Genomic DNA, 21,961 nt, shown 5'->3' on the forward strand with positions numbered 1-21,961 from the left:
TTGATTAATATGGTGTATTATATCATTTGATGTTTGGATGTTGAACAAGTATTGCATTACGTGGTCATGGCATATATTCCCTTTTATATATTGTTGGATTTGGTTTCCTAGTACTTTTTTTGTTATTTTTGTCTCTTTTTATTAGAGATACTAGTCTACTCATTTCTTATTATGTCTTCGATGTTTGTAGAGCAGTAATAGCCTCACAGATTAAATTGGAAGTGTTCCATGTGCTTTTATGTTTTGGAAAAATTTGTGAAGAATTTATATTAATTTTCTTTAAATATTTGGTAGAATTTACCAGTGAAGCCATCTGGACCTGTGATTTTCTTTGTGGGAAGTTTTCAAATTACTAATTCAGTCTCTTCACTTGTTATAGGTCTATTGAGATTAACTATTTCTTCTTGAGTAAATTTTGGTAGTTTGTGACTTTCTAGGAATTGGTCCATTTTATCTAGTTATTTAATTTGTGAGCATACAGTTGTCCATATTATTCTTTTGTAATCTTTTCTATATCTGTAAGGTTGGTATTAATGTGCCCTTTTTAATCCCCAATTTTAGTACTTTGGGGCTTGAAATTAAAATGATTTCAATCTTTTTTAAGTTTGTTAAGGTTTTATGACTAGAATATAACTTCCCTCTGTGTGTGTCTATGTCTCCCTGTCCTTTTTCTTATAAAGATATTGGTCATCAGATTTGGGTCTTCCCAAATCTAGTATGACCTCCTCTTTACTTGATTGCATCTGAAAAATCTTTATTTCCAAGTGTGGTTACATTCAGAAGTACCAGGGCTTAGACCCTGAACATATCATTTTCAGGTACACAACTCAACCCACTACACTATACTACAATGTATATTTTACCACTGCAAGTAGAATGTGGAAGTCTTTTTCACCAATGCAGTTCCATTTCTTCACCATCTTCTATGTTGTGGTTGTCATAAGTAGTAAGTACATTGCATGGTTCTAAACTTCCTCAGACAATGATGTAAATTTTGTTTTAAATGATCACATATTTTAAAATTTAAGCAGGAAAGAGTAGTCTATCACAGAGATTGGCAAACTACAGCTGCAGGACAAATTTGGCCTGCTACTTTATTAGGTAAATAAAATCTTATTTTATACAGCCGCACCTTCCTTGTTAGTTTATATATTGTCTGTGGCTTCTCTTGTGCTACAGTACAGACTTGATTAGTTACAGCAGAGACTGTTTGGCCTGCAAAGCCTGAAAATGTGTACTATCTGGCTGGCCTTTTACAGAAAAAGTTTGCCAACTGCTGATCTATTAACGCTTCCACATATTTGCCATTTTTGTTGTTTTTCATTCTTAAATTCTAAGTTTTCTACTGGCTTGATTTCTCTTTGTCCAAGGAAATTTCCTTTTGAATAAGTCCACTCATGATAAATCAAACTGCGTTTTATTCACCTTCATTTTTGAAGGATACTTTCGTTCCACCTAGAATTCTAGGTCGACAGTTCTTTTCTTGGTAGCATTTAGCTGGATTTGAGAAGTAGCAACTACCGTCTTTAGGTGGTTCACAGACTCTTCAGTTAGTCTCAGTCCCTGCTTTTTGTTTCCTTGACATGGTTACCAGCTATTATTATATGCTATTTACTATTGTGCTTTCGCTGTTGTACTTATTGTAGATCACGAGGAAAGTAAAATTTTCACTTTGTCCATGTCTCTCTACGAAGTGGAAAAACAGACAAGTGCATATTTCTTGAAAAGTGGGACAGAGGACAATATTTTAAAAAGGTTTGAAATATTCAGATGTTTGGAATGTTTTTGCAGGTTCATTATGCAAAGAGGGTCTCACCTATTTGTTTTCTGGCTAGTCTTTTTCATTATTTGAATTGGCATGCTATCCTATAGAATTTATTTTCAAAATGCTTTAACACCTCAACCCATCATTTTCTTTTTCAGACTGGCTTTTTTTCTTGTATAATTTATTTCTTTCCTTAATAACATTTTGGCATTTGCAGAGTTATCTTTGCCCTGTCTTGCTTTCTTATAGCCAGGTCACATCAAAGTTGATTGAGCCTTGTATTATGAACCAGAAAACCTGGATTCTGCCTTCTTTGGTTCTGTCGCTAACTAGCTGTGTGTGGCCTTGAACAAGGTACTTGCTCCCATCAGACCACAATTTATCTAAAACTAGGAGTTTCAACTAAATATGATCTCAGGCTTTTTCAAGTTCTTAAAATACTATGCTTTTTGTTACCCTCTGCAAACAACCTAATCCATGCTCTTATATTCTAATCCAGGTAATTCTTATCTGTTTTTGGTCCTTGAACCCCTTTGGCTTTCTAGTGATGTATGTGGACCCCTTCTAAAATAATATTTTAATTGTGCAAAATTAAATACATATGCTAATAAAGATACCAATTATTTTAGAATAGTCTTTGAAATATCAAATAAATTCAATATTGTGCATATTAACAAAGACCCATGTTGTATATTTCTAAACTAATAATGAACAAATAATTTGAAATTTGAAACAAATAAACTGATACGAAAATTTCTGTAGTTTCTAATAGTAACAGAATCACAGGTACAGGTAGTACCACTAGAGCTTCTTATATACATTTTTAATTAAGTACTAAATTTCAATTAGAGGTTAGTAAAATAAAGATGTAATTTTTTTCTTCATCCAAGTTCATTTACCTTCTGCATTAGATCAACAGACCGAGGACTTGAAGAACCCAGGTTAAGAACTGCTCTAATCAGTCTACCAACATATTTAATTTAGTGTCTGCTGTATTTTAGGTAAACATAAATTATATTTAATAAATATTAAATACATATTTTAGAGAACGAATATTACTATTAAAGATTTGAATATTACTGCTATTATTTTCTGACCTCAAGATCTGTACAAATGGAATTCTTATTTCAGAAATAAGTTCTTCATTTGTGTGTGTTTTTATGACATTTCTCATTGAGTCCTCTTTATTTGCTACCTGGCATATAGTAGAGCTCAGTAAATATTTTTGGAAGGAAGTTAGAAAAGTGTGCAATTACTAGCATCAAGGATCTTTGGCTGTTTTAGTACTGAATAATTGTTTCAGAATTTCTGGTAAATTCCTATTTGAAATAATTTGTCTAGTATTTCTTAAAAAGGAATACAAATATCCCTTATAAATAGCAAAGTGCTATAATTATCCTTAATATGACATGATAAAATGGAAGTTGGCTGTTAAACAAATAAAGCAAGTAGTACATTTTGTCTCTATTGCCTGAAAATTTTAAATTGTGGAAATTTGTCAGTATTGTCAGTTCATTAGCAGTAAAACAACACATTTTGGGATAAAGGTTCTTTATAATTTTTGCATTCTTTTATCACTTACTATGCTGCTTGGCTGGAGTTGTGGTTGAATAGACTCATACTTGTTTGATTCTAGGTTTACTCTTTTTAATTTCTCTCCTAGAACCATATGTCCTAAGTTTTTGTAGGACTTTTTAGCTTTCCACTCTTAGAGAATATCTATTTGTTATAGAGAGAACATATCATGTATACAGATGTGGTTGCAACCAATATCCTTAACAAACCACTTAAACAGTTCTTTCAAACCGTTGTGTTCAAGTTCTGTAGTTCAGAGTATTCTGAACACGTAGAGCTAGTGAACAATTCATATTTTCTCTTGTACCCTTTCTCCTACTGGGTTAGTTATATGCCCAAGAGTCAGTTGTTTTTACACCGGTGTTAATGTAACTTTTAGTTTGTGTGACCTGAGCTAATGAAATATGAGTATAGACAGAACTGTTTCAGTGAAAAGCAAGGTGGATGCTTTGGAAAGTCTACATAAAATGCTTTAAAAATTACTAAAGGATTATTTAAGTTTGGATAAGCCTAAAGGATTAGGAAACTTTTGTTTCAACTAAACAGTAATTTATTTTCTCATATTATCTGGAGAAATGGCTGTTTTTGTGTTGGTTAATGCAACAGCTGAGTGATTAACACCAGGGCCAGATTCTTTCCCTCCTTTTGCTCTGCCATCGTTAGAGTGTAAGATTCTACATAGCTCGCTCTTATTCTGCTTATGAGATGGCAATGCAGGAAGAAAAGAGGGGCTGTATTTTCCCCCTTTCCTAAAATCCTTCCATCAGTTTTCCCCTCATTTCTTACTAGCCAGAATTGATTCAAATACCCTTCCATAAACCAGTTACTGACAAGTGTTGGAGGGGGGATTGTGTTGTGGTAGCATTATTATTTTGGCTAAGACTGATCCGCGTATTCCCTTAAATCATGTGGGAAAGATTGAACATCTAAATGACCATGGCAATCACAAGGGAGAAGGACTGTTAGGAAGTCAACGAGGACTGTCCACTATGCTGAGACAGTTATTAAAAAATTTAGAAAACATTTGTAAAAATTCAGAAAGATTCTGTTAAACCCCTTTTAAGCTCTTGTTCAGTTTAAACCAAATCAAAATGGAAAATCTTCAAAGAAGTATAATAGATGTGATTTATACAAAAATATATAAAAACCTAGTTATTAATCCTAAACTCAGAGAAAAAGCCTGGGCCTGCATCAAAATATCAAGGAGAGTATATGTACATTTATATTTTAAAAGTATGTGTTACTTTTGAGTGGTATTTGCAGTAGCCATCTTCTAAAATGAACCTTCTAAAGTAAAATAAAATAAACCCGTCGTCTTATTAGACGAGATACTTCTCCTGTAGTCTTTTTAAGGAAAATAATGTCTTCATAAAATTTAAGTTAGTAAAAGATTTAGTATGTTTTATGTGATTCATTTATTCAGTAAAGTGTATCTATTAGGTGACACTATTTTAGGTACTAATGTTAATAGTGGTATGTAGAATAGACAAGGTTCCTCTCTTTCAGGAGCTTACATTCTAAGGGGTGGGGACAGACAATAAATAAGGACAAAATTCGTATAGTGAATGTTCAGAGGAGACTGAACACATAATTATCTCTGAAGAGATAATTAAGCAGAGATGTTAATAATGGCATTTGAAGATTTGGAGCAAGATCATTCATTGAAAAGGAGAAATAGCTGTAAAGGCCCTAAGTTGCTAACTGACTTGATGTGTTTAAGAATTAGAAAGCCAGTATGGCGGGCAAATGTCAAGATATACCCTCACTTCTTTTCTCACCCATCATCATAATCACTGCTTCGTCTGTGCCCTTAATACCATTGCCTCTCTCATGCTTCATTTTACTATCTTTGGTTAAATCCTGTTCCTGCATCCCGGAAGCTGCATGTGGCTGGAGAAGAGCACAGCAATGAACACCAATCTCAAGTGCTGCTTGGCAGTTACACTGTATTTCCTCTAATCTCTTTAATCTCTTTACTCTCCCACTTAAAAAAGTATCTCACACCTTTATCTCCCTCCTCAAATCTCTTAACACCTTTTGCTATATCTTCACTCTCAGCTGATGATCTTATTTCTTATTTTACTAAGAAAATACAAAACAGTTAGATGAGAGCTTCCATACTTACGAAAGTTATAGATATATCCACTTACCTAACTCTATACCCATTTACTATCTTTTCTCTATTTTTATTGATGTTATATCTAAGGCCAATCTCTCTTACGGATTTCATATACACCTGCTCAAAGTCATTCCAATACTCCTTCTATTCTTGAGCCATCATCTTTCTCCTTCATACTGTAAGTTTTCCTATCTTATAAAAAGGCTTCTCTTGCCTCCACATTTTCCTTCAGTTGTTCCCCATTTTCCTACTCAGTTTTATGGTAAAACTCCTTGAAAAAGATATATTTTGACTCTGATTTTTCTCCTCTTGTTCTTTTGTCAACATAATCCAATCAGTGCTTTTATTTCTACATTCCGCCAAAAGTACTCATCAGGATTACCAAGTGATTTCCATGCTGTTAAATCCAAAGATTTTCACACCCTGCACCCCGCAAGCATTTGAAACGATTGGTTACACTCTTCCTTGGACCACTTTTCCCAGTAAACTTTCAAGATGTTAACCACACACTCTTTTGTTTTTCTCTGTTTCTTTTGCATCTAATCTCTCTGACTCTTAGATGTCAAAATGTTTTGGTGCCTAGACCAAATTGGCCATCACATGGTTCTTGTAGGAAAGAGTAAAGGAAAGGAAATCAATGAGACAAGGAATAATTTTGTCGGTTGAATGAGGATTCAGGTAATAGACATGTAGAAAGTGGACTTCTGAAGGAATTTTGAAGCCTCCTTCTGAAAGAATTGTATAAAGATAAGATGCATTAAATTATTCATTTCTGTGACTGAGGTAAACACAAAGACCTCGGTCGACAAAATAATCAGCCAGCTTTAAAACCGAACAAAACAATTTAGCTGTTTGCCTTACAGCGCAATGGCTGCCTGTTTTTTTTTTCTCCGCTTGAGTTCTAAAGCTGTTTCTGAAAGGATATCGTAGGTACTATACTCCTGATTAGGGTCTTTCTGAACTTTGAATCTCCAGCTGATTAATATGTTATTTGTCTCCCCTTCACTGTTTTTTTGTTTGTTTGTTTTTTGTTTTGGTTGTTTGTTTTTGTGGTAGTGGAATTGTGACACTTTTGAGTAGAAGTATTATTTAACAGCCAGAATTTCTTGAAATAGTTTCATTTTTCATGAAACCATAGTTGGTATGGTAGATATCATATAGATATATGATATGTATGATATATATATCATACCAATTATGGTTTCATAAAGAAAATATATACATATGAGAGGTAGCAAAGCACAGTGGCTATGATTCAAGTCAGGTGGGCGTGCTCAAATTCTGTTCCTGTTAATTCTAGCTCTTGACCTTGCGTAATTTCCTTATTCTCAGTTTAAGTTTTTTCATTTGTAGAAAAAGGATAGTAATATCTATATTATAGGTTATTTTGAAGATTAAAAGAAATAATACAGGTAAAGTGTTCAGTGCACAGTGCCTAATACTTGGCAAATGATAGTTAATATTACATTTCTAGCAAGGAATGTTAAAAACATGGACATATTTTAAAAACCTAAATATTGCATTTATTAGAGGAATTTTTAATTAGAAATTTCTTCTAATAAAGTTCTACTGTAACGTTTGCATCTACTTTTTAATATTATCCACTTCTGAACTTAGAATGCATGTATTTCAACAATAGAAGTCTTATGCTTTAAAAACATTTTAAAAATTAATGTTTAAGGCCTAGCATTATTTATCGGAGGTAGAGTAAGAGGCAAGGAAAGGGCACATTGGCAGGCGTAGGGAATCAATTTATAAATATATAGTGTTTCTTTTTGCTCAGTATTTAACATAGAGATGAAAATATTTTTGAATTTCATTTTTCTGTACAGTTAATCCTGACAGTCCTAACCTTTGGGTTGTACATTAGAATCATCTGGTGCACTTTTAAAAGCACCTGATGACCAGGTTCCATCCCTGACCAGTTAATTAAAATAAGGGCAAGGAAGGGGGACATCAGTATTTTTTAAAAAAAAGCTCTCCAGGTGATTCTGATGTGCATCCTGCGATATAAATAAAACCGTTAGCCTATTTCTGTCCTCTTTTCATATGCCTATTGTCTCTTCATTTCAGTGAGTGCCCTACGCAGTCATGTACCAATGTTCTGCAGCGCATCTCTGGTCATTCCCTTGTCCACTTCACAAGAAGTAGTGTACCAGTTGCCCCTTTGTCTTTTACAAAAACTAAACTTTGAGGGATTGGGCAACTGTCCATTTAGTTAGTGTTCATTAACTATTATGTTGTCTTTAAATAGATAGCTAGAATTATTCTTTTCTGTTTTTACTTAAGCTTTATTTTAATAGTTTGTTAGGAAAACTAAAAATAATTAGTTTTGAGATTTAAAAATATATTTTGATATATAATTGGCTTGTTTAATTCATGTTAAGAGCAACTTTTAGATTTTTATAAGAAGCACATAATTCCCCCATCACATGACTATCGTTTTTTCCTGAGATAATTTGGTAAGCATAATCATTATGAATTCGGTAATTCTAAGCAGTCGTCAGTTTTTTGCTGTCTTACCAATAGAACTAATAACTTATAAATTATTATAAGAAAAATTATTACCTATAAAAATTGTTAGTATTAGTGTTGCAATTTTCAGGTTTCTGTGGTTCACATGTGGTATGTTCAGTTGGTGATATAAGACAATAGAAGGGAACACATATTTTAAGGAGTTTTACTTATAGATTATAAGGTCCTTTGTTGAATTAATAGGACCAGTGTGTCTTTTCCACAGTAGATGTGAGGTTAATATGACTTGGTCTTACTCTAGAGGGACTGACTGCCTTGGCAGTAGCTACTTCAATCTTTGGTAACACTCATGGATTTTTAGCAATTATAATGAAAGGTTCTGAAACATTTCATTAATTTTAATATACTCTTTAGCTCTAACCTTGCAGAAAATTAGTAAGTATTCATAGTTTGGCTATTTACACATTCCAATTGGTCACATCTGGTAGTCTATTCTAATGAATTTAAACAACTTTATTTAAATGAGGTTTTTGTATATTGTAAATCTAGTTCACAAACTTACTTGATCATAGCCATAAGCTAGACAATGCAGATACTATTTTTATTTGAAGAAATTGAATTATGCAGAGGTTAAACAATCTGTGTAAACATCTAAATTTCAGGAAGCTGGAAGACTAGAAGGACACCCAACTGTCTTTATCTTTACCCCAGTTTCATTTAAATCTAAAACAAATAAGGAGCTTTTAATTTTCATGCCTGTGGTTTAGAAATTATTGAACTTTTGTCATCTAAGTTTAATAGGACTCTCTTGTATTTCATTTTATTTATTTAGGACTTTTAAAATTTCTGTCTTGAAATGATGGGCCTTTTAGACAGATATACTGATTTTCTACTTATAGTAAATTCTATGTATAAGGTGCTTAGAATCCTTGAAATATATGTGAGAGAACTACCCAGATATGTTAGAAGTAGTGCATCAGGAAGGCTACTACTACAGAAAATAGAAGACACACAAAATTAAGTTACAAAACATTAAATTATGACAACCAGAGAGTAAATTGGTTGAATTGGTGTTGAATTTTAAAATTTGTTTTTCTTTATAAATATAGGCAACTTTCCATTTTACATGTTAATTATAGACCCATAAAACCTGTATTATTAAAACATTCAGAAAAACTATTTTTAGTCAATGTGGCAATTTTCCCAGACTGTTTGGTATGAAACTGAAATTCTTGAGTTTTATTTATTTTTATTCTGCCTACCCATGTTTCTTTACTCCAGATTTTGAAAACATTTATCCATGTAATTGAACCTAAAATTAATTTCAAAAAATCAGTTCATAACATTATTGTAATTATAATCTATTAACAAAAAATGTAGCTTGACATAGTTCTGGAATTTGAGAAACCCTAAGATTTTAAAGATAATGGCTAAATGCATTTACTTAACTTTTATAGAGCGCCAGTGAAATTGGTCACATCTAGTATCTGTTCTAATTAGTAGGCAACCTGGAATATAATGTCCTCTTTATCAAAAAATAAAACTTGTTCAACTGGTTCAGCTATCTTAAGCTGACTAAGTTCACATTGTAGCTTGAAGTTGATGGTGGTGATGTCTACCAAAATATAGGTATTTTAGGTACTATTCTCAAACTCTAAAATATTTAGACAGTTATAAGTACTATTGAGTAATAAAGTGGGAGATAAAAAGAAAACATGGGGGAAAAAATCAGCTGTAATTGTCTACTTTCCTTAGTAGATTACCTTGACAGAAAACATTTAAAAAATCAAATTATACAAATGTAATTTTTAAAATAAAATATAAAAATGCAAGTTGCTTGCATTTAAAAGATTCATCTAAATTGAACCTTTTATTTTACAGATTAGAAAACTGAGCCCAGAGAGGAGAAATTGATCAAGCTAATACTAGAATTCAGATTTTCTGGTTCCTATTCCATTCAAAGTATACATTTTTGTATGATGAAGTGACACCCAAAATTTAATAGGATTTGGTGAATAAAGTTAGTAATTATTTCCCCTCTCCATTGAAATATTTTCTAGAGATTTTACTCATGGTCAGCTGATTTCTTGTTTTGAGAAACCTTTTTCTGAAAGGAAAATTGGTGTTTAGTAATTATTTGGATAATATGTGCTAAATTTTTATTAGGCTCTAAGTTAAGGAAACAAGCCAGATTGGTTTTTTTTTTTTTTTTTTACATTAAGGTTTGCTTTATGTTTTCCCCCTTATTGGCCTCTTTTTGGATTTTAAGCTGATAGCATGACAATCTATTTTAAGGGTTTTTCAGCACAGAAAAGGTGGTGTAAAATGTTTATTTCTTATTTATACTGATGTATTCAATAATTCTAAAAATATCTTGAATTTAAGAGAAATTATTGCATAAGTAGACACTAGTGAGATACAAGTGTCATGAATTACTTTGCATTCTTGAAATTTAATTCTGTTATTCTGTTAAAAAGATTAAAGAAACTTTTTTAACTTATTTACAAATATTCAAAACGTTTGGAGTTTTTTCAAAATTTGCTGTTTATAATGTTAAAAAAACTTTAAAATATCGTTTTTTATCAAACTTTTGTTTTTTAAAATATAATTTTAACATACTGTTAACCACCTGGCATTTTACCAATTTTTTTTTTAAGTGATATATAGCACACCAGTGAAATTAACTTTATTGTAACAGTGTGAATGATTTACAATCTATATTTAAAGTGCTTTATAATTGAGAACAAACTGTTACTGGTGGAGATGTGTCTGACTCTTATCCACATATAATCATGCTCCGCATAACAATATTTCAGTCAATGACAGACCACATATTCAGTGGTAGCCCCATAATAGTATAATGAAGCTGAGAAATTCCTATTGCCTAGTGATGTTGTACCTGTTCTAAGATCGTAGCACAACACGTTACTCATGTGTTTGTGGTGATGATGGTGTAGAAAAATCTGCGCTGCCAGTCATGTGAAAGTATAGCATATACAATTATGTATAGTACATAGTATCTGATAATAATAAGTGACTGTTACTTGTTTATGTATTTACTATACTATACTTTTTATTGTTATTTTAGAGAGTACTCTCTAAAAAAGATTGCTGTAAAACAGTATATTGTGTTATGTCAACAGCACCTTATGTATCTCAGTGCTTACTGCGTCTCTTGATTACATAATTTTCTTGGGCTTGATTTAATCTCGTGTTGCTTTTTACAGGAACATGCTGTACAGGCTTTAGCCTAGGTGTGTAGTAGTCTATACCATCTAGGTTTGTGTAAGTAAACTCTGTGACGTTCCCACAAAATCACCTAACAATGCATTTCTCAGAATGTATCCTGTTATGTAGTTCATGACTTTCATTCTTTCTTGCCTTCTCTCCTTGCTTATCTGTGACTTTTCCTCTCTTACAGTGGGAAACCTCTTACAGTTGGGCCCGTACCAACCACCATCTGTTTTACTTATTTTTTATGTCCAGTATGCATGTATAGTAGTTTCAGAATTATTAACCCATAGCCCTGTGAGGAATTACTTTACCAATTAGAATACAGTGTTTATTAGAGTTCTTTTTTTATTCTTATAGTTAATAGTCAAAACACCCAGTTACTTAGGTCAGCACCGTTTCTCATACCACCTCCTTCAGTGTGGCTGTGCCATATATTTGTAATATAGTTACAGTTGATTTTTAAAATTTGGATACATTCACATTCACTTTTTATGTTGTGAAGTTCAGTGGATTTTAACACATGCATAGCGTCAGGCTACCAGTCAAGCTACCTACCACTCCAGTACCATATGGAATAGTTCATCTCTTATTTAAAAGTTTCCCTGTGTGTTCTCTCTCTTTTTTTTTTTTTTGGTCAGTTGCTCCCCTGCACTCCTCTTCAGTGCCCTGGCAACTACTGATTTGTTTTCTATCTCTGTAGTTTTGCCTTTCCAGGCCTTTCCAAAATGTTACATGAATGGAAGTATTTAATGTGTAGCCTTTTTGGCCTGGATTCTTTCCTTTAGCAAAATGTATTTAAGATTCATCCATGTTGCATGAATTAATAATAGCTTGTTCTTTTTTTTGTCGAATAGAATTCTATTGTATTATGTACCATTTTGTTTGTTCACTTTTTGAAGGGCATCCTCATTGGTATAAACATTCATGTATAGGTTTTAATATGAACATAATTCAATTTGGTAAATACCCAGGGGCACAGTTGCTGAGTTGTATGATAAGTCTGTTTAACGTCATTAAAAACTGCCTAACTTTTCTGGAGTGGCTATATTTGTCTTCAATTTGAAAGATATTTTAGCTGGATTTAGACTTTTTGGTTGATAGTAGTTGTTTTCTTCCTGTAGTTTAAAAATGTTGATCTACTCTCCTCTGATTTGCATTGTTTCTGATGAGAAGTCTGCTGTCATTCCATCTTTGTTATTTCTTTCTGTATGTATTTTTTTCCCCTTCTAGTTGCTTTAAGATTTCTCTATCACTGTTTTTCAGTAGGTTGACTCTAAAATGATGAAGTATTTATTTTGTTGTTTTTGGTGGTTGCTGAAATTCTTGAAACTGTGAGTTTACAGTTCTCGTCAAATTTAGGAAAAATTTGCCCTTTGCTTTTTATATTTCCTACTCTTCCACTCTTTCTGGAATACTAGTTACATTAATGTTAAGCCTATTTGATATTGTCCAACAGTTCACTGTGTCACTTGATATTGTCTCACAGCTCCTTTCTTTCCTAGTCCCCTTTCTCACTGTTTAATTTTTCTGTTGCTTTGTCTTCAAGTTCATTAAACTTTATGAATAACCTAATTCCTTGCTAGATGGTAAGAATTACATTTATAGTAGTAAATATACTTATGCTTTAAAACAACCTTCATTATTTTTGAGAGACACATACTTAATTCCAGTGCTACATATAAAGTTGGTAATGAGCAATTACATTTTTGCCATAGAACCAGGCAAATACTTCAGCACACATATACAATGTAAGATGATCAAAATTAAGTCAGCGTATGGCATTCACTAACTTTGTGGTCAAACATAAAACAAGAGACTAAATATAAGTTTTCATTATGTGGATTCTTTTTAAAACTGTAATAATGTTGATTCTTAATGATGTGTTTTCCTCGAAAATGTTTCTGCCTTTATTAGATTGCTTTTTAGAGGTAATCCATATGTATGTATGTGTGTCTGTGTTTATTGGTTTTAATAAAATTGATTCATACTTTTTATGAATTTAAATTAAATGTTTTTATTATCCTCTCCAAAGTAAACTTTATATGATGTTAAATAATTGCTCTAAATTAGAATGTATTTTTAGTGGTTAGCAACTATTATTAGATCAATAGTTATACTTAACTATCTCCCTAGGGTAAGCATTTTACTAAAACTTAGTTGAGAAACATTTGTCTTAAAAATGTATACTTATAAATTCTTTGTAGATAACACTTAAAGATTTTTGATCTCTCATTTTCAATTTACATTTTTTAGTTAGCATCTCTAGTGACCATCACCTCTGCTTCAATGATATTTTTGTAACTGGTGTACACAGTGTCCAGTCATTTTGGACTTATTTATCTTGGTTCAGGTTAAGAAACAAGCCCTGTTGTTTTTCTGCTGTAGTGTAATAATAATAGTAAAACAGATTCTATTAGAGCACTCTTCATTGGAGTAGATTTTAATTATCAAGTTAGATGTGCATCTATTAATCATCACAAAAACGTTTCATCTTATAGCATAGGAATAAATGTCATAAACTGAATGAATGTTATATAAGTAAGCATTTGGGGAGGCAAGGGATTTGAAATTAAATGGCATAATCTGAATTAATTGGTTATTTCTGAGACAGGAGAATATTATTTAAAGGAAATAGATCAGTCGAGGGCTGTACTTTTTTGTACACTTCATTTTTATTTACTCTAAGTTTCTTCCTTGTTTGTGTGAGGTCTGGCAGACAGTTTTAATTGGAGAGAGTAGAAGTAGGAAGGAAGAGTTTTTTGTATTTAATAATTTCGATCTCAAAGTATATTGGCCAGTCTAGCCTTCCTCAGATGGTTAAGAGGAATATCAGTTAGTATATAAAAAATGTACGCTTTGTTTTTGTTTTGTTTTATATGTATCATATTAGATATTTTTGCTAATGTTCATATATTTACATGTTAGTAATTTTGACGGCTTTTGGATAATTCCACTCTAGAGGGAGAACTGGTGGGCGGTCCTTCCTGTGACACGACCCTTGAGTGACAGTTCTGTTTGATTGCCTCCAGTACTGTGAGGAAAGGACACGACTCTATGGTGAGGACTGATGGACATACATTATCTGAGAAAAGAAACTACCAGGTAAGCCCAATTCTTTTTCCTTTTTCTCTATTGGTCATATAGCTACATTGAACTGTTTAATGTGTTATATTTAACTGGAACCAGCAGATTGGATAGACCTCAATTTGAAAAATTTGGGTTATAATTTAAAATATATATGTTGGATTTGACAGTTAAAGTAGTTGCAGACATTTTTCAAAATAAAGCATACTTACAATAAATGTATATTCTTTATTGTCAAAACAAATTTTCTGTTGTGTGTATATGTCAAAACTTAGATTATCTGATACACAATTTATAACATCATGGCTGGATTCAGAGCTAGTATTCCATAAAACAAAATATTGATTGCTTCTATACATATTATCTCTGAAAGACTAAATTTAAAGCTTTATGCTCTATTCAGGGTAATGGAGCATCACAGAAATGTAGACAAAATTGGTTAGCATATAGAAGAAATAGAAATGAAAATCCCAGGATGCTCAGAGACCCAAATTCTATTTAATTTGTTATTTACTTGCTGTTTTTATAATGCTAGATTCTTTTCTCATTTATTAAATAAGTTAATATCCATCCCCTATGTAGTGTCAAAGGATGTTTAAAGTGGAATATTTCTTTTTTCTTTCTTAGCTTTTAAAAGGAGGTGAATTTTAAAGGTAGTGATTAAAGGAAAACATTTGAATTTAATTTCTTCAAAGAAAATATTTTTTATTCATTTGATAATAATCTTTTATCAAATTATTCAGAATACAGATAGTTTAAAGCCCAAGTAGGAATAAGCTTTAGGCTTCATGCACAGATACATATACAACCTCCTTGTCTCCCTTCCACCAACCAGTTTCATTACCTTGAGGCTGTGAAGACAACTAGTTTGATAGCAGCAGCTTTGGTTAATCTGCTGATCATTTATTTTTAGCTCAGTTAATTTTTTCTTCTTTCGAATTGGAAAAGTGAAGAAAATTGTTTATGGGTATTCATGGTGTAATGGCAGAGAGCCTTTGATTATAAGCCTTAGGTTCTGATATGGGCATTGTCTCTAATAAAAAGTAGTATCATATTTAACCTTTCTAGAGTTTCACCTGACTTTCTGTCTAAAGTTTCTTGCCAGATCTTTATGATTTTAATAAGCAACAGTAAGCTATGTGGAATCGGTTCTCCCTGTAACCCTTTCTGTTCTGAATTCTCATAAGACTTTACCAACACGGCCTTTGCTAATTATTTATACCTGCTGTAGCAACTCCTGTCTCACAACCACTTCCAACTACCTTGACTCAAAAGATTTTAATTGGTCACAGCACTTGAGCTGTTGCATCTTTTGATAGGTTACGGTAAATTATTTTAAGAACATTGTGATTCTAGTTTATGTGGCTTTTCAGTGCTCATAACCCACTTTGTAAAGAACTTTGTATGATTGCACAGTGTGATTAATTTACTTAATGGAACCATATTAATATAGAATTCCAAAATTTGCACTTGGGAATAAAATGAGATTGTTTTACACATGAAGAGAGTTCATAATTCCTGCTCTTTTACTCTAAAAATAGTTTATTGTTTCAGTCACATTATTTACAAATAACCCAGGTTTTTGAGATTAACTGAAAAATGCATTCATGGCTGAAAATATTTTTCCTTTTCTTTTATTGTTACTTATTGACACTTAACACATGTTGAAATACCCTTGGAACAATGGTTTAAATCTCCATCATAAAATTATTTTTTTTAAACCTTCTGAAAAGTACACGTATAAAAATACAATTTTCTGTCTGACATGAATATATTAAGCACATATGAGAAATTCAAAAGAATATTAAATCACTTACATTTGTCTTGGTCATGCTAAGAGTTTGTATATGCTGAGGTAAAATGACTTGGATTTTTAAAAATCCCATTTTGGAGGAATTTTTTATTTCCTGTTTTTTATGGAAAAGTGGTATTTCTTTGTATCCATGTTGATACTCATTTTATCTTGGAGGGCTTTTGTGTTTGGAAAGCACTTGATGTCTTATAGTGATATTTAAGCATCCTGATAATAGGCTAATATTCCAGAGTTTAAAAGAATAATATTTCTCTAATTCCCATTTCCTTATAGACCTGATTAAATAAAGCCCCAGGAATTCAGTTTAGGAAGGTGCATTTCCTCAGCTTTGTGCTAAAAATAAATGACTTTATGATGGGTGTTGGTTGAAGTATTAATTTTTATACTATTATATAGTCTGTGTTTTATTTCTTACTATAAATTTAAGCCCAGTTCAGTTTTAGGAGTTTGAATAGAGTTGTTGAAGTTTATTTGCATAGATAGACTGGCATACCTTAAGGTAAGATAATTTAATTATTTAAATAGTTCACAGTTCATTCCTTTTTTAAAGGACTATCAAGCTGTTTTCAAGGAAATATAACTCTGATTTTTTGCCAAATATTTCTTCCTTTGATTTATACTGATTTACTCCAGCTATGAGCATGTTCACATATAACCATGTTAATTATCAGTTTAACTCATCAGTGGCTTTCCGTCTTACATAAAAAAGCTAAGCTCCTAAACATTATATATTGTCTTTCCACATTCTGATCCTTACATCCTTTTACCTTTCCAGTGTCTGTCCTCTGACTCCCTATAGTGAGTTTATCCATTTAATAATATAGAACTGCTTTTAGTCTCTCTACCATTCACTTTACTTGGTTTGGTTCCTCTTCATATAATGCCTCACCTTTCTTCACATGATTTAAGAATTAGGTGCCAATGGCAACTTCCAAAAGCCATTCTCCGATGGACTCAATGCTCCTTTATCTTGATTTCATAGCCTGCGTGCATACATTGTAGTTATCTGTTTATTTGTCCTTGTCTTCCTATAGATTTGTGCTGTAGGCACTAGCAGTAAGTGGCTATTTATTTTGGTATTGCCAGTACCTAGCATGGTTCCTTTTTATTAGTTTTTTAAATCACAGAAGTAACAGTTGCTCATCCCAAAAATTTTGAAGAAAAAAAAGGAAACATAAAATAGAACTTGTAAGTTTACCTTCACAATTTTACTCTTGTTTAGTGTGTATCTTTTCTGATCTTTTCTAGTGATTATATAGGTACAAATGTGCAAATGTGATTTGTTGTTTTGTTTTTAACAAATATATGTTTTTTTGCAGCTTGTATAATATACTTACTCCATTAAGTATAATATGCAAGCTGCAGAAAAAGTATATTATACTTTCCATGTCCCGTCCTTACCCTACCTCCTTCCCTAGAAGTAATCACTAGTTTGAATTTTGCGTTTCATTCTTTTTATTATTATATTATTACATATGTGCGTTTCAGTATATACATCTTCATGTATTGTGTGGCAATTTTTGGAAAGTGGTGCCATATCTTCCGTTATTTCAAATGGAAAAAAAGTGAATATCTAGCCCGTCCAAAATCGTAAACAATTCACTAGGGATTTCTGCATAATATCAAGCAGTTAAAATATGTTGCCTAATTTTTTAACACATACAAATGTATAACTGTGTTTCCGTTCAGTATGCAAGAGTATTATACAGTACTGTATTATGTATTGCAATGAAAATGTAGTGTAAATAAGCAATGAAGTACCCTGTTCTTTTATTCTAATTATACATTGTTGAAATTTTTATCTTCTGTCAGAGTGCATCTAACAGCTGATACGATATCTTACAGTCATAGTTGTAACATAGTAGCTTATAACCTTCTGGTGATGCCTTCTAGAGTGAATAAAAACAGCACTAGCATCAGAGCATTTTAGAATCTGTGGTACCTTAAAGTATGTTAAAGATAAATAATGAATGTAAAGAATACTTAAAATGAACAGGAATTAAAAAAAAATGAATACTTAGCAGTTGAACAGTAGTCAGAGTAGATTTGGTACCTAGAGCTAAAAGATGGAGGCTTTAGTCATTGTTGCTGTTTTAGTGTTATGTTAAGGTGAACAAGAGTAAGCTGGGGAAGGAATTCAAAAATAAATGCCTGAAACCAACAAACTGGTTCACAGTTTACTGTTGAAACTCTTGGAAGCAAATGGCTGTGACCTATTGTCTATAGCCAGAGATGAAGCAAGAGAGAGAAAAAACTCAAAATGGATGACTAAATTCTCTTTAGTTGAGGTTATACAACTCCTGCTAAAATGAGGTTGCTCTTAAATTATACCTTTGAATGGGATGCTTCTGCTCATGTCATTAGATATTCATTAGACCCCAACCTGGTCAGTAGAGGCTGCAGGGAGAACTCAAGCCCCTTTTTACTGGAGTAAAAATTGAGATGTTTCTCCCTCAAAGGGAGTTCTGCTTCTTTTCCCAGCAATGATGTCAATAGACGTCATTTAGATACTGTCGTCTTAAATTTTTTTTTTTTTTTTAATTTTTGACATGTCATTTATGGCTCCTCTTCTTCTTCTTCCTCTGGCCAACCGAGAGTATCAAGTTAAATGAACTCCCAAGTTCCTCATTGATTGGCTTATTATTACATGATGCTAACAATGTTAGCCGTTCTTTGAATACATTATATGTTCTAATACTTTTTTCCTCATCTTTTGAATTCATCAAATGAGGTGACATTTGTTTCTCAAAAAGCAAATTTCACCAATACATGATTTATGGCACCCTTAATGTCTCAGTAATTTTTTCAGTATCTCTATGCCAAAAGAAATACTAACAGCTCTGTTAAACCAAGTAATTAGGTTCAGGCCACTAAACAGCAGTTCACATGTTATCTGACAGCTACTGCTGTATTTCCTCAAGAAGATTTAAAATATCTGGAGTGTGTGTTCACTGTGTTGCTCTTTTGAGAACTAAGGCCCTAGGCTTTTACACATGAAATAGTGTGTTCTTTTTCAGAAAATTATTTTACATTTAAGCAATTTGCTTCAATCATGAATATGGAATATATTCATCATTAATTAGAAAGGTAAAACAGTGTAAGTATTTCTATGAATCAAAATACAGAAGTAAGCAAAGTTAGCTTTTAAATATATTCTAAGGCCTTGCTTAGATTCTGGGATGATTGTACCAGTGGTGGCAGCTAAAGTTTTTTTAAAAAATCTTTCTGAATTTCTACATAAAGATAGAACAACTAGAGAGCAAAAAAATTGTAACAAAAGTTGGTGATGTATCTCCATGAACTCCAAATATAAGCAGGTGAGCACTAACAAAAAGACATGCATTTGTCAATTTTTGTGCATAAAAAAGTAGGGACAAGCATTGAGAGTCAGGACCTACAATTAGAAGCATCTCAAAGTTGTGAACAGCCCATTTGAAAGTGGTGTGTAATTAGCCAGTTTGAAATTGGAAGAGGGATTTGGCCCACTTAATTAATTAAATCAGTGTAAGAGACCCATGGTGAGGCCTAAAGTGTCTTGAGCAGCCTGGCTCTATGGACTTTCAAGACTGACCCGCCAAGACCTTGCTGAGGAGAAATTTCTGAGAGTGAAATCAAAATAGAGCAAGGTATGGACAACAACAACAGGAGAGAAAAGGTCTGGATAAAAGTGGAAGAGGGGAACAGAGCTAGAAAATCTCAGAAAACAAGCCTTTGTATTTTTAAACACTATACGAAGACAACAGAAGAGGGAGTTTTAAAAAATTAGTTTTATGAACCAAGCCATAGTCTCAAAACTTAGGAAAATTAAATTTACAAAAGATCTTTGAAGAATGTTTGGGAGTGTTTGTGTCAATTTCGAGTCCTACCAGCAGTTTTTATATGATCTGACATTTCATAATGTCAGATTTTTAATTTTTAAACAATTTATCGAGGTGGTGTTTGATTATATTTCCCTATTGAAATTAAGTAAATGCAAAAATTTTCCTATATCTTTTTCAAAGATTTTTCATTTTGTCTTCATATTTAAATTTAATCCATCTGAAATTGATTTTTTTAATTTTATTTTTTTATGGTGACATTGGTTAACAAAATTAAACAAGTTTCAGCTGTACACTTTTAACAATAAGGCATATATATGTTTACCCTGCATGTTCACCTCCCATAGTTAGATTTCTTTCTGTCACCATATATTTGACCCCTTTTACCCCATCTATCCCCCATCCCCCACTGGTAACCACTAGTCTATAGTCCATGTCTGTGAGTCTCTGTTTGTCCTGTTTATTTGTTGCTTTTAGGTTTATATCCTACATATAAGTGATATCATGTGATTTTCAACTTTTTCTGTCTGGTTTATTTCGCTTAGCATGATTATCTTAAGGTCCATCCATGTTGTTTCAAATGGCAGTATTTCATTTCTTCTTATGGCTGAGTAATATTCCATTGTGTATATGTACCACAGCTTCTTTAGCTAGTCATCTATCATAGGACACTTTGGTTGCTTCTGTGTCCTGGCCACTGTGAATAATGCTGCTATGAACATCAGTGTGAAAATATCTTTTTGGATATGGGTTTTCAAGTCTGGGGTAAATACCCAGTAGAAGGATTGCTGGATCATATGGTAGATCAATTCTTAGCTTTTTGAGGAACCTCCATACTGTTTTCCGTATGAGATGTACCAATTGCAATCCTATCAGCAGTGTATGAAGGTTCCTTTTTCTCCATATCTTCTCCAACATTTGTTATTGTGTTGTTGATTATAGCTACTCTAACAGGTGTGAGGTGGTATCTCATTGTGGTTTTGATTTGCATTTCTCTAATAGCTAGTGATGTTGAGCATCTTTGCAAATATTTGTTGGCCATCTGTATGTCCTCTAGGGAGAGTGTCTGTTCAGGTCCTCTGCCCATTTTTTGATTGGATCATTTGTTTTTTATTATTGAGTTGTATGAGTTCCTTGTATATTTTGGATATTAGGCCCTTATGGGAGGCGTTGCTTGCAAATATATTTTCCCATTTGGATGAGTGTCTCTTCACCTTGTTGACGATTTCTTTTGCTGAGCAGAAGCTTTTTAGTTTGATGTGGTCACATTCATTTATTTTTGCTTTTACTTCCCTTGCATTTGAGGTCAAATTCATAAAATTCTCTTTAAGTCCAAGGTCCTTGAGTTTAGTTCCTATGTTTTCTTCTATGCATTTTATTGTTTCAGGTCTTATATTCAGGTCCTTAATCCACTTTGAGTTAATTTTGGTATGTGGTGCTAGACAACAGTCTAGTTTCATTCTTTTGCAGGTGACTTTCCAGTTCTCCCAGCCTCATTTATTGAAGAGGCTTTCCTTTCTCCACTGTATGTTTTTGGCTTTTTGGGAGAACATTATTTGCCCATATAAATATGGGTTTACTTCTGGACTTTTGATTTTGTTCCACTGATCCATATGTCTGTTTTGCTGCCAATACCATGCCGTTTTGATTATTGTCGCTTTGTAGTATAATTTGAAGTTGGGCGTAGTGATGCCTCCCGCCTCATTTTTCTCAGGATGGCTTTGGCAATTTGGGGTCTTTTGTGCTTCCATACAAATCTGATGTTTTTTGTTCTATTTCTTTAAAAAATGCTGATGAGATTTTGATGGGATTTACATTAAATCTGTATAATGCTGTAGGTAATATGGTCATTTTAATTATGTTTATTTATCCAATTCAAGAACACGAAATATCTTTCCATTTCTTTGTATCTTCTTTGATTTCTTTTAATAGGGTCTTGTAATTTTCATTATATAGGTCCTTCACATGTTTTGTTAAATTTATTCCTAGGTATTTTATTCTTTTTGTTGCAATTGCAAAAGGAATTATTTTTTCCACTTCTTTTTCTGACACTTCATTATTAGAGTATAGGAATGCTG

General features: G+C 32.5%; 1 protein-coding gene across 8 annotated transcripts in view; it reads left to right on the top strand.

The window, feature by feature from the left end:
* Positions 1-21,961, top strand: part of CNOT2 (CCR4-NOT transcription complex subunit 2) — a 102,665-nt gene that overhangs the window by 20,321 nt on the left and 60,383 nt on the right. For 4 of the 8 annotated variants that reach the window (XM_039866001.1, XM_039866005.1, XM_039866006.1 and 1 more), the window contains one exon: positions 14,128-14,270. The exons of 2 other annotated variants lie outside the window; for them this stretch is intronic. In XM_039866001.1, the coding sequence (XP_039721935.1) occupies positions 14,223-14,270 (48 nt within the window). In that variant the 5' untranslated portion in view covers positions 14,128-14,222. Of the gene's footprint in view, positions 1-14,127; positions 14,271-21,961 lie in introns of those variants that run through there. 2 more of the 8 variants (XM_039866000.1, XM_039866004.1) reach the window with 1 other exon arrangement.

The sequence above is a fragment of the Pteropus medius genome, unplaced genomic scaffold (assembly GCF_902729225.1).
Source record: "Pteropus medius unplaced genomic scaffold, Ma_sr-lr_union100, whole genome shotgun sequence".
NCBI classification, from domain to species: domain Eukaryota; kingdom Metazoa; phylum Chordata; class Mammalia; order Chiroptera; family Pteropodidae; genus Pteropus; species Pteropus medius.